The following is a 12,512-nucleotide window of genomic DNA, read 5'->3' as shown; positions in this document are numbered from 1 at the left end:
CTCCGAACTATTCATTGATAGTTGCATATCAACAGCGATGTTTATTTATGGGTTTGCATATTCAAAAGGCCTGATGGGAAGTGAAATACTGCCGCCGCTGCTCCGCTGGCAGCAGGTGAAGTAAAAAGGTGATATATGAGAAGCGGCTCCGTACAAGATATCTCTAGTAGAGAGAAAAACGCGCTCTAACATGGCGATGAAAAACAGCCAGTACATAACATATTCGCATATTTTTAGGTGTACGTGCAAAAAACTGATACGTTTGAATGATGGATGATATTGCCTATATGTGGTGATAAAAAAGAAAAGTGTTCAGCGTGTTTGCTTGGCAATCGTCGAAGGATGACCACACTTGAGAAACAGATGCGAAGTGCGAAACAGCAAAGTAGCAATAGAAAAGGACAATTATAAGCAGATTAACCATCGGTCGCCGTGGTGTAGCTTATTTGATGTGACCGACATCTTGTGCTAATGGGCGACGTCAACGGTGTTTGCAACCCCATAGATCGTTCTAGTCCAGACGCACGCAGTGACAAGAGCGGGTAACTTTTGTTACGTGTTACAGAAGATGCGGGACTGGTTGATACAGGGGTGTCCTGCCATGCTTCTAGATCATTCACCCACATTCAGGGGCATTCTCACGGTCTATGCATCTTGTACACGGTCGTCCACTTCTACCTTGAACACCGCTCTGCGTGGCCAGCGCTCCGCGCAGCGCTGGCCACGCAGAGCGGTGTTCAAGGTAGAAGTGGACGACCGTGTACATTAGTTTCCCGCTGGCTTGTTTGCGAAACTATACCGGTTTCGTTTTCTGATCATTGCATGGTAGTAGCCCGGCCCGATGGCAATGACCATTCAACGTTAAGGTCGCAGTGGAAACTTTGGAAGTTAAACTCATCGCTGGTAAATGACCAAGAATTTATCATTCGTGTGCACTCACAGCTCCAATCATGTTTCTCCAGAAACCTACATTCCCCGCTTGGGAAATGTACTAGCAGGAAGTATGTGCGATAGCAATTGAACTTGGCTCAATTAATCTTTCTACAGGAAATATCAGGAGGTGGCACTTAACAGAAACTTGTGTAACCTGCATGAACTAGAATGTGAATCCCCTGGATCATATACGTACGAAATTGCTAGTGTCAAAAGTGAGTTACAAAGGCATGATGCGGAACGATACAGGGGTGCCTTAATTCGATCTCGAGTCAAGCGTGCTTTGCACTGCGAACGGCCGACGCAGCAAGCTTTGCTTGCTGAACGTCATCATGTAACTGCAAAGCTGATTCCGGGAATAATGCGTAATGACACATTGGTTACGAGTACGAATGAGGTTACGTCCGCATTCGTGGATTATTACTCGATGTTGTTTAGTGCCACTCCTCCTGTAAGAAATTCTGACATTACCTAGCGTTTCATATCCCTAGTGACCCCTCTATCAGAAGATGATTCTTCTGTAATTAGTAGCTCTTTCACGCAGCAAAAGCTAGAAATGACAATTGATCAATTACCTCTCTCAAAAACTACTGGTCCTGATGGCATTTCCTCTGAATTTTACAAAGCTTTTAAAATTGTTCTTGCTCTTATTGTGCTAGATGTCTTCGTGATGAGTTTTCACCTAGAAGCCCTTCCCGAGACTTTTACAAAAGGCGACACAGTCCTAATTCCAAAGAGTAATGATGAAGAAAAATTACGCTAAGTGGAAAGCTATAGACCAAACACACTGGCAAATGTGGATTACAAGATTTTCGCCAAATTTTTTTCAAATCGCCTATAGTTCGCAATGTCTGTTCTCATTGGTCCTCACCAGACGTGCGGCTTGAGGGGCCGTGGCATACAAAGTAATGTATATTTTGCGCGCACTATCCTCTAATCGTGCTCCTGCTCTCATGATCAGGTTGCTTTACTTCAGGTCGACCTCGCAAAAGCATATGATCGAGTTCGTCTTTCTTTCCTGTTTTCTTTTCTGGAACGAGCGAACGTTGGTTCTGTAGTACTGAAGGGAGTGCAACTTTGCTATAGAAATTGTTCGACTCGCCTAATTGTAAATTGCCACCTATCAAGCCCCGTACTCTGTAAAGCAAGGCTGTCCGATGTCTCCGCTGCTTTTTGCTCTTTACTTGGAGCCACTTTGTCTGAGTGTTTTACATAACATTAGTATCCATGGCTTCCCTCTCCTTGGAAATGAGGTTAAAGTGCTTGCATATGCGGATCATCTTGCGTTTTTCTGCACTGACAAACCAAGCATAGAAAAGGTTATATCCAGCATAGAACAATTTGGTATTGTTTCTGGTGCTTAGATGAATCACTCCAAGAGTTCAGGCCTTTGGTTTGGTTCGTGGGGCTCAAAACCGCCCCTATATGCAGGAGTTGAATGGTCATATGTGCCCTCTAAATATCTGGGCGTCCCATTGCATGCATTTAAGCCGAGTGCAAATTACTGGAAAGAGCGCGTTCCAGTCGTCCAGCGTTATGCTAATGCTTTTGTCCCCTATCGACTTTCAATATTCGGTCGGGCTCAGGCCTGCAACATGTTTTTGGCGACAAAACTTTATTATGCACTTCAGGTCCTCCACTGTGCTAGGCATTACATCCAGCGTTTTCACCGAATATTTGCGACGTTTATTTGGTCATCCAATTTTGAACCGATTCCATGTTATAACCTATTCAGACCTGTTTGTGCAGGGAGGCTCGGCTTAGTGCATCTGTATGTAAGGCAGTTAGTTGCCCGTTTTTTCTTTTTTTATGATTGTTCACATCCGATTATTAGAGCATTCCTACAAGTTAATTTCATGAATTTGCTTCCTGACTCAGTGGTTTCTGCAGATTTTACTGACCGCGCGCAGTTACTAGGATTTATGCAGGATGTTTATGCTTCGGTGCGGTTTTTGAAAGTACGATTCTCGAATGAGTACTTATATTCTGTTTCGCGCAATATACTATACAAGGATTTGATAGCAGTGCTTTTTCCGCCGCCACAGTATCGTTCTTTATACTTTGGTCTTAAGGGTCATGATGTGTTAAAGAGGGTGCGCAAAATGCAGATTTCTCCTTCCACGAAAACATATTTCTTTAAATTACACACCGAAGCTCTACCTGTTAACACATGGCTCCATAGAAAAAATATTTTTGTATCTTCTTTAAACTGCTGTCAGCGTGATGTGCCTGAAACAATTGAGCACTATTTCAATAATTGTAAAGACGCAATTCCTTTTTGGTATGTGCTGCAAAGAAGTCTAAAGAAAGACTTTGTTCTAAATTCGTACAGTGTGCGGTATCTTGCTGTTACACAATGGGATTACGAACCATATCACATGTTTTTCGTTATTGAACTTCATAGCTTGTGGAAGACACGCATGTTTGATCGTAACGCTGAACCTCTTGTTCTACCTAGACTCTATTTTAGCAGAATGAGGCTGCAACTGAAGGACACTTATGATGAAAATGTCTTTCAACCTGATTGGTTTCCGCTGGTGACACGGTGCTCATCTTTGCCTGCCTTTTAGTTGTGTTTTCTGTTGTGCATCTCACCAATGGCTGAGTGTATTGTAAATAGTATGTGTACATAACCCTTTTTGTACCTAACCACGTATAATAAACACCATGTCAGAACAAAAAAAGTCGCCGTGGTGTAGTGGTTAACGTGCTGAGCTGGTATGCGGTGTGGTCCCTGAGATCATGGGTCGATTCCTGGCGCGACAACTACTCATTTTGTTTCAATTTTTTTATTTACGTACATTTTTTTATTTACCTGAACGTCTTCTTAGCCTGCATCTGCATTTTCCGCACAACGAGGGCGCTGACCACATTCTACAACGCACATAACCTGCGACTCCTACTACTACTACCGCTCCCACAACTCCCATGTCCAATAACCTGATATGAATAGGTCCTTATATATATATATATATGTTTTTTCAATAGGCTAGCCAGGTGCAATCGGAGGAGAGATGGAACACGAATCCGCACCACACGGCTGTCAACTGTCGTGAATAGATGGATGGAATATAGGAGCGTCCCCTATGAAACGGGGTGGTAGCAGTTGTTATCATGCTCATTTTCCCCCTATATCTTAATTATGGTTTTAGATTGGTTAACTATACCTTTATTCTATTTACTGAATTTTTGTTTCTACATTACTAACATTATCTCTCTTTTCTGCTTTTAAGCCACCAATCTTCCAGTCATTTTTTGCTAGCTTCTATCGCAGGTTTATTCACCCGGCCACTGGTATCGCTGGTATCTCTAAACCCCAGAGCTTAAGGAAGAGTGACTGCGCCTGCATCGACTTCCGGATGGATACCATTACATCCGAGTATAATATCGTCAATTGTTTCAGTGCAGTTACCCGATATTACTCATGCGTCATCTTCATTGTTAAATTTTTTTTTATAGCTACATGTTCTAAGGCACTCTGCTCTAGCTTCAAAAGGTTGGGCACTGCCTCTTGAGGTATCAAAGAAAGCTTCCTTCCTGATCTGCCTTTTCCTCTTTCAATATAGTTCCCCACTCTGTTTCTTTTCTATCGAATTTATCCGATTTTTACATTCTTTGTTTTTCACCTGTTGTTTAAGGCACTGTATTTCTTCGTCCTTGTGACCAGCATACTTAGAGGTTAGTTTCCTAGTTCTTTTCCTCCATTGTGGGTCAGCGCTTTTTAGGTATAGGTATTTAAATACTTTAGCTGCCGCTTAAAATCCCTGGACCCTGACCTGAAGCTCCGGCTTCCACCTGGCCTACCCCGATGTGAAGAAACTTTTCGGTGCCGCCTGTGGGTTGGTGTAGCATTTACAAACTCTTATTCTTTTGTGATAGGTATGGCAAATAGCCCTGCATGCACAAACTGCGGGTGCGATGAGAATATAGGCCACATTCTTTGTGAGTGCCCCATATACAGCGAGGAAAGACAGTGCCTATGCCGTGAGCTGGAGCGTCTAGATGGACGCCCACTAACTGCAATTAAGATCCTAGGTCCCTGGCCAAGGCGATATTTTGCTGTGAAGGCCTCCCAGGCACTCCTCCGCTTTATGAAAAGCACAGGACTGATCGAAAGGCTATGATTTTTTATGTTACATGATATGACTGTGACGTGATGTGACATGTCTGTGATGTGACTGTACTGTCATCACCCATCCCTCTCTAACTCACAACGTTTATAACCACCTACCCCTCTGCCCCAGTGCAGGGTAGCAAATCAGTTCCTTTACCGGTTAACCTCCCTGCCTTTGCTCCCCATCTTCCTCCTCCTCCTAGCAGCCCGTCTCTTACTGTCCAATTTCCTCTGCCATTCCTCATATAATATTTTACTCTGAGCTTCCCGTACTAAGAAAGATGCCCAGCCCATATCTCCCTGTACCGTCTCATCTGTGGTTTGACCGTGGGCACCGAGTGCTAATCGTCCGACGGCTCTCTGATTTATTTCTAATGTCGAATGTACCTCTAATTTTAGGCTCAAAACCGCATTTGCGAACTTAAGCCCGCGTACCTTAATTCCTTTCCAAAATATACTCAAAACATCATACCTGTTGTATCCCTACAATGCCCTATGCTTCATTATCCCGGCATTACTTTGCCCTTTTGCCCTAACTGATTGCTCATGCTTTTCAATGCATGTCAATCCTTCAATTACCCACACCCCGAGATTTTTATATTGTGCTTCTCTGGGTATTTCATGGTCTTGTGTTTTAAGGCCCTGATAAGCTGAGCCACTGAAAATCATCAGACCCGACTTAACTGCGCTAAAACTGAAGCCTAGAGCATCCTCTTCGTCACCGCTATCCTTAACTAGAGTTTAAAAATATTCCGGACTCTCAGCTGGCAGCACAATATCGTTTGCATACATCAAGCGGAGGCGCTGCTCTACCTCATTCCCGCCTAATCTATATGACAGGATAAAACCTAGGTTACCTTCTAGCATCCTCTGTTCCAGGTTTATCATATAAAGCATCAACTGCAGCGGTGATACAGGACAACCTTGCCTTAATGCTTTGCATACCTTGACAGCTTCCGTACTTCTTATCCCTTCCCATGTAATTTCTACTTTGTTATCCCGGTATATTTCCTGTAGGAACTCTTTTTTTTTAATATGTTCCACAGAAGTTCCCTGTTTACGTTGTCGTACGCCCCGTTTATGTCCAGGAAGGCCGAACACAAAGGTTTATTTTCCACTCTAGATATTTCGATGCATTGGATAAGCACCAACAGGCTATCATCTATGCGCCTACCCTTACTAAAGCCGTTCCGAAGTTCTCCTAGTATCTTGTTAGTTTCTACCCATGCTTGCACCTTTAATTTCACACCCTGCATGGCCAACCTGTACATAACAGATGTTATGGTAATAGGCCTGTAGGATTTTATGTGCATCCTTTCTCCTTTTCCTTTATAATCAAATTTATTTTACTCTGCCGCCAGCTGTCCGGAATTCGCTTATTCGTTATGAATGTTTCCAAAGCTTTTAACAACGTTTGCTTACTTCTTTGACCAAGTTTATTAATCAGTTTGATCGGAATTCCATCTATTCCTGTAGATGTGTTTTAAGGAATATTTTTTTCTGCCTTTTTCCAGTTTAGATTGGTCAGTTCTTAGCTGCTTTGTATTCTGCTCTCTTGTGTTGCTTCCTGAATTGTGGAGATTGCCCTATCGTTGCTCTTAAATGACTCGGCTATAACTGATGTAACGTAGTTCACTGCATTGTCTCCCTTTAAACGATTTCCCTCGTTGTGTTTATTCCGGGACTGTTTTTGTTTTTATTATTTTTACCTAGCCAGCTTATATGGTTCCGGAAATTTTTTGGTCCGCCTCTAGTGGCATCGTGTATGTCAGCCATCCAGCGATCGGTGGACTGCTTTATTTTACTTTTGACGAGGGCCTGCAGTACATCAAGTTACTTTTGTCAATATGATTCCCATATTTGGTCGATTTCCTCCTGAAATACCTGTGCTTTCTTTGCCACTCGGTGTTCCCTTGAAGCAGCCAGTCTTTGTTCAATGGCTTTCCTGATTTCCTTATTCCACCAGCTCTGTGGCTTCCTGTTTCCATTCCACAGGTTTGCTACTTTAACCTCCTTAATTTTCCTCCTTACGAGTAGTTCTACCTATTCATAATCCCAGTCTTCCATGGGGCTTTTCTCTATTGCTTCCTCTATGTCTGCTGCTATCTGCGCTGTTTGATCGTCATTAAATTTTGCGTTTACTGTTTGTCTAAGTTCCATTTCTATTATCATCAAGGGCCCCATCTGTAGTCTGATACGTTTGTGATCACTTCCCAGACTACAATCCCCTTTTTCGTCTATTTTCATTTTTGAGACCTTGCTATAAATTCCCTGTGACATTAGACAATAGTCAATGGTCGTCTGCCTTTTGCGGAATTCCAACGTGATGTGTCTTTCGCATTTTGTTTCTCTATGTACTATAACTAGATCGTGTCGCTCGCAGAAATCTAGCATTAGCTTCCCGTTACAATCCGTGTATCCATCCAGATCGTCGATGTGGCCGTTGATGTCCCCCAGCTGAATAATATCGGCCCCGTCTCCAAACTGGCTTATATTGTCACTGAGACATTCAAGATGATCCTTGTTTTCTTGTCTGAATTGGCGTCCTGTTCCTAAAAAATATTCCTGCACACGTCCTTATGCAGACAATTGTGGCTGATACCCAGGTATGTTCTTTACAAGATGTTTTTATTCTTTTCCATTTTGTTCCCTGGTGTATATCAAAATACATACCCCTCCAACCTTTTTTTTCGTTCTCGTACTGTTGCACCCTTCCCGGCCGTAGCCTTCTATAAACGGCGGATGTTCTAGATCCCTGAGATGAGCTTCGCATAGAGCGTAAACACCTATTTTGTCATCCTTCAGCTGCTGTTCTATCTATAGCCACTTCGCTCTTTTTCTACCTCCTTGTACGTTTATGTAGCTCATCCTAGTGTTAGATCTATTTTTTGTACTTTTCTTTCTCGACCTCCTCCTCACTTTTTGGGAGGGCTCAGCCTCCGTTATTACACTTTCTTCTGCTTCACTTCTACCTCATTGCAAGGCGCCCTCGCGGACCCCCTAAAAAAGCTACAGCCCTGCCTGCCAGGCGCCAGCCGATCTCTGCTCCCACCCTTCTGTTAAAATGAATGCCATCTCGCTGAAAAGCCCTACCAAAACCTGCTTTATGCACCTCCCTGTTTACCTCAACCAGTTCGAAACGCTTCTCCAGGCATAAGTTTCGTATGTCCTGATTAACTGTCACCACCTCCTTTTCCAGCTTTCCGTTTGATCCTAGCACCTCCGGTACTGTGCATACAACTATCCGCGCTTGATGTGTTATCTTCCTGATATCGTGAACTCCCTTATCTAAACTTTCCACCACTCGTGCAGCTTCACCATTTAGAACATCATTTAGCCCCGCGGCTACTACCACCATATTGCGCGCTGCGGAAGTTTTCAACAGCCTATATTTACTCTCTTTCAGCACTGCCTCATTGTCATCCCTGGGAATGGTTCCAACTAACACTCGCTTATCACCCTTTAAAAGTTCTAAGATATCTTGCTTGCACCTGCTCATGTTAGAATCTCCGGCGATAAGCACCTGCGCCTTCTTTCTCCCTCTCCTGCTTTCAGTTATCTGTCTCCTTCTCTCTGGGATTTTCATTCTTAGTAGCTGCTCCTAAATAACTCGGTCGGTTCGAATCCGCCTGACCTACTTTGCTTAAGCCTTCCATGCCGATGCTGGTGCCAGCCAAGTGGCCCGCACTGGAATGTCCGTCCTCGTTTCTTGCAAGGATAATGTCGGCCATTTTTTTTTTCCATTTGATGAAGCTGTCCCAGCAGTTTCTGATTTTCTGCCCTTAATAAACACAAAACCGCTCTTTTCTAGTTAAAATAGATATAGGAGCGCACCTAGCACGCAACACCGGCACAAAAAGTCACTGCCTTCCGCTTCCTCTATCGAGTCGAAATGCGTTTCCTTGAGATTAACCTGCGCCTCACACTGAGTACTCTTTACCTTCTCTTGATTGCACATCTTAAGCATATATCAACTGAACTATTTGTACTATTAATTATCAGAATATACAGACAACGTTGATACAGACTGCAAAAGAAGGACACAAAAACGACTAGAAAACACGCGTTAAAATAAATTCTGCAAATGCCAATAGCTTAAAAAAGAATAATTATCTAACAAAATATTTAAAGAATGAACGCCGAAAAAAAACCCAGCTGCCATCACGTAAATTAGGCCGCTAGGACAAAGAGCTAAAATCTATTCTTTAGACTGCATCTAATCTCACTAATTGAAAACAAAATGAAGTTAATAAAAGAAAGAACTCATCTATTTGACATTTTCGGAAGCTCCAGCTGTCACCAGTCCATCAATTTCCGGTAGCCACGTGCAATCGGAAGAGCAATGGAACACGCGTCCGCACCACACGGCTGTCAACTGTCATATCAGCAAACAGGGTGGCGCGCCATCTCTGGGGAATCTCCCGAAAACTACATCGGCTTTGTGCACTCTTTTGCAATGCCTTTGTTTTGGCAACGCACGCAGCGCGATATTTATATCAGCCGCGAATTTGCGTTCACTTCGGCCTTAAGTATTCTAAAGAAAGTCATTTCTACGTCGTTTGCGGCTCGAAAATAAGTTGAAGCAGAGGTTCAACTGAAACTGAAACCGTAACTGAGGGCAGATGTGCTGGAACTACAGGGTATTGTAACATTGTGACGGAAGCTACGGCGCAGTAGCTGCATAGCCAGGAAACGTTGTCCGGGAGTACAGAAAGCGGCATAGAGACTGTGGTTGTGCAGAGAAAGGCCAGATTTATGCAACGCAACTAAATCTTCCGCCATATAGTCATTCGGCAGGCTGGTACTATATACTGAATGTTGGTGTCGCTGCTCTAGCATCTGAAACAATGCGGCATCGTTTGTAAAAATTGTGTTTCCAAAGAATATCACTATGCAACGCGAAGCACTTGGCCCGAGAAGAAATGCAGCACAGTTCCCTTCTTCAGGGGCCCTGTAATAGTCGGCTCTGTATTCTCCATTTTCTTACTGTTTAAAGTGCCTTCTTAAAACCAAGGTAGTTTGGAAAAACCCATTTCTTCTTGTCAATACTAATAAGTTAAAACTGTCAACATTAACAATGTTCAAAATAAAAGCCACCGATCTATATATGGTGGTATTTCAGAGGTAGTTGTAGTGTGTAACTCTTATACTACATAGAGTAGGCATATAGAAACCATGCAAACTATTTCCTTGTTTTTTGTAATTTGCAATAAAAAATAAAAGCTTAACTGGCCCTGCACGCAGTCTTCCAACCCTTGTACCAATTGTTGGATTTCTCATTTCATTTCTGCGGCACCTATAAATTTCATTTACTTACTGTATGTCTCTGCCAGGAAAACGGATGTGTCCTGGGGAATCTATGGCCAATGCCGAGGTTTTTCTCTACGTGTCATCGCTGCTGCAGAGGTTCCGCATCTTGCCGGAAGAAGGTCGAAGCTTGGACATCAGCGATCCCAGCGTCACTCCCGGGCAAGTGGCCTCAGTCAAGTTGCGCTTCGTGCCCCGCTGACCGCGAAGCGTTGCCATCGGAGGGGAACAAATAAAACGACGCGTTGTCAAAGGGGCTTCGATTTCCCTACGGACCTTATGGATTTTCATGCTGTTTACACGCTGGTCTGTACTTTCGTCCAAAATTTTATTGCTGTAAAAGAGCGAATAAAATATTGTGTTCAAGAACGTGTGTCCATCTTTCTCCTCCTCTCGTCTCCCCCTTACTTCTCCCCCTCAAACCCTCCACTGCCTTGCAGGTAAGAACCTAGCAAAATCGTCTAGCTATAGTACGTTCAAAGCCTGGAGGTAGAGAGGCTCCCAAAATCTTGACACGAATCTCGAACTAGAATATTTTGGTTGGCGGAGCCCGATTGCCTCTCAATTTTTTTTCAGTACCAGATAACCCAATCCAAAAGAGCGTAAGAAAAAATCAATTTACTGACATGGCAACTGCTATGCTCATTTTTGTCAAGGCATCACTTGATAAAACCAATTGAAGCGAAAGGCACGAATTCCTAAGATATGAAGTCTAAATCTGCAAAGACAGTAAGAAATGAACTACTGCCACGCAGAAGCACGAGCCGATGAGCGCCCGGCATATAAACAAACCTTAAGGATAGCATTATAGTTAATCTAGTGTGTATATTTGATTAGAAGCAGAATTAACACAGGCAATATTACAGATCCTTGCACCACTGCTTGCCTCTGAACGACTGTGTGTGGTGTACCTGCGTTGCACACGGGCCCGGCGCTCATGGTCGGGCAGCGCGTAGACTTCACCCGCGCATAGAGCGGCGGTAAACGACCAAAAGCGGAGGAGACTCTGATCCCTGGAAACCTCCCCCCGGCTTAGTCTTATATCAATCGCGAGTGCCTCGTGCTGAGCAAACGTGCATCTGCAGCACAAGGCGCCAAAATAAAGTTGCTGGCTGTGATGTGTTACACCGGGCCTAGTTGAACACCTGTGCTGTTCGCGCTTCTCTTCAATTACATTCTTGCACATGCTATCAGGTTTTTATTCATTGCAAAAACAACGTCAAGACCCTATATTATATTTTATAAAACACCGTCAAGACCCGCCCGGTTTCCGATTTTTTTTAGTTGTGCGACACCCCATGGAGGATATGGCATGACAACAACCTTCATTTTTTCTACTTGCCTATCAAAATTAATACTGTTCCGGGAGTTTATGTGCCTTTTTTGCTTTATAGCCGGTGAAGTAAGAACTTGAGACGAGTAACCCGCTTTCGTAGGAAGATACACTTGTTTTACAAAGCTTGGTTTCATAGTATGTTCGCAGCCCTTATTTAAGACGTTATTAAAAACGTAATAAACGATGGCTCTTTTGAAAAGTTTGGAATGAGCGGATGTATATGGCAGGATGGGTTTGTGAGCTCTGGGTTCGTAGGACCAACACACATGGGATGATGTCAAGTACAGTGAGAGATGCAAGAACATAATGGAGCCAATAATTGGGGTTTCATGAGTTCAACCTAACGGCTCAATGCACTCCGAGAATAATGAAAGAACATTTAGGAGCTGCTAATCAAAAGCAAACTTGTCACGATGTAAAAATACAAAATAATCGTACACAAGTCTAAAAATACGGCACAGATCAGGTTCTTCTAGACGATCCTGCAGTCTTTTATCCCGCAAAGCCCGGAATATGTCGCTGAGGACAGGGGCAGGAAAGATACAATCAATACACCATCTTTTTCAATGTACACGTCGCCAATCCAATCTGCAAAGGTTGGGCCAAAATGAAACGATAGCAGCTCAAAAAAAGCTTCCGCCGCAATTCCGCACTCGTTTTTGAATGACACAAAAGCGTGTTTTTCTATGTGGTCATTGACAGCTGGCAAGATTTCTGCTTAGGGAATCGAATATTACAAATTCTTAACACCAAGAGAGAATGCAACCAGCCCCCAATCATGACCACAATTTAGGAACGCGATTACGTCGTCGGAACTTTTTA

The 12,512-nt window shown here is 43.4% G+C and overlaps 1 protein-coding gene and 1 pseudogene across 1 annotated transcript in view; both read left to right on the top strand.

The window, feature by feature from the left end:
• Nucleotides 1-10,640, top strand: part of LOC146177837 (vitamin D 25-hydroxylase-like) — an 84,034-nt gene extending 73,394 nt beyond the window's left edge. Inside the window, exon 5 of the mRNA XM_084581693.1 lies at nt 10,381-10,640. Within this exon, the coding sequence (XP_084437819.1) occupies nt 10,381-10,556 (176 nt within the window). The 3' untranslated portion in view covers nt 10,557-10,640. The remainder of the gene's footprint in view (nt 1-10,380) is intronic.
• On the top strand, nt 2,091-3,503 carry LOC146177838 (uncharacterized; annotated as a pseudogene).
• Nucleotides 10,641-12,512: the final 1,872 nt, after the last annotated feature.

The sequence above is a fragment of the Amblyomma maculatum genome, chromosome 10 (assembly GCF_055883805.1).
Source record: "Amblyomma maculatum isolate TAMU_Amacu chromosome 10, ASM5588380v1, whole genome shotgun sequence".
NCBI lineage: Eukaryota > Metazoa > Arthropoda > Arachnida > Ixodida > Ixodidae > Amblyomma > Amblyomma maculatum.
The sequence above is the reverse complement of the archived record's forward strand: the minus strand, read 5'-3'. Positions and strand labels throughout refer to the sequence as shown.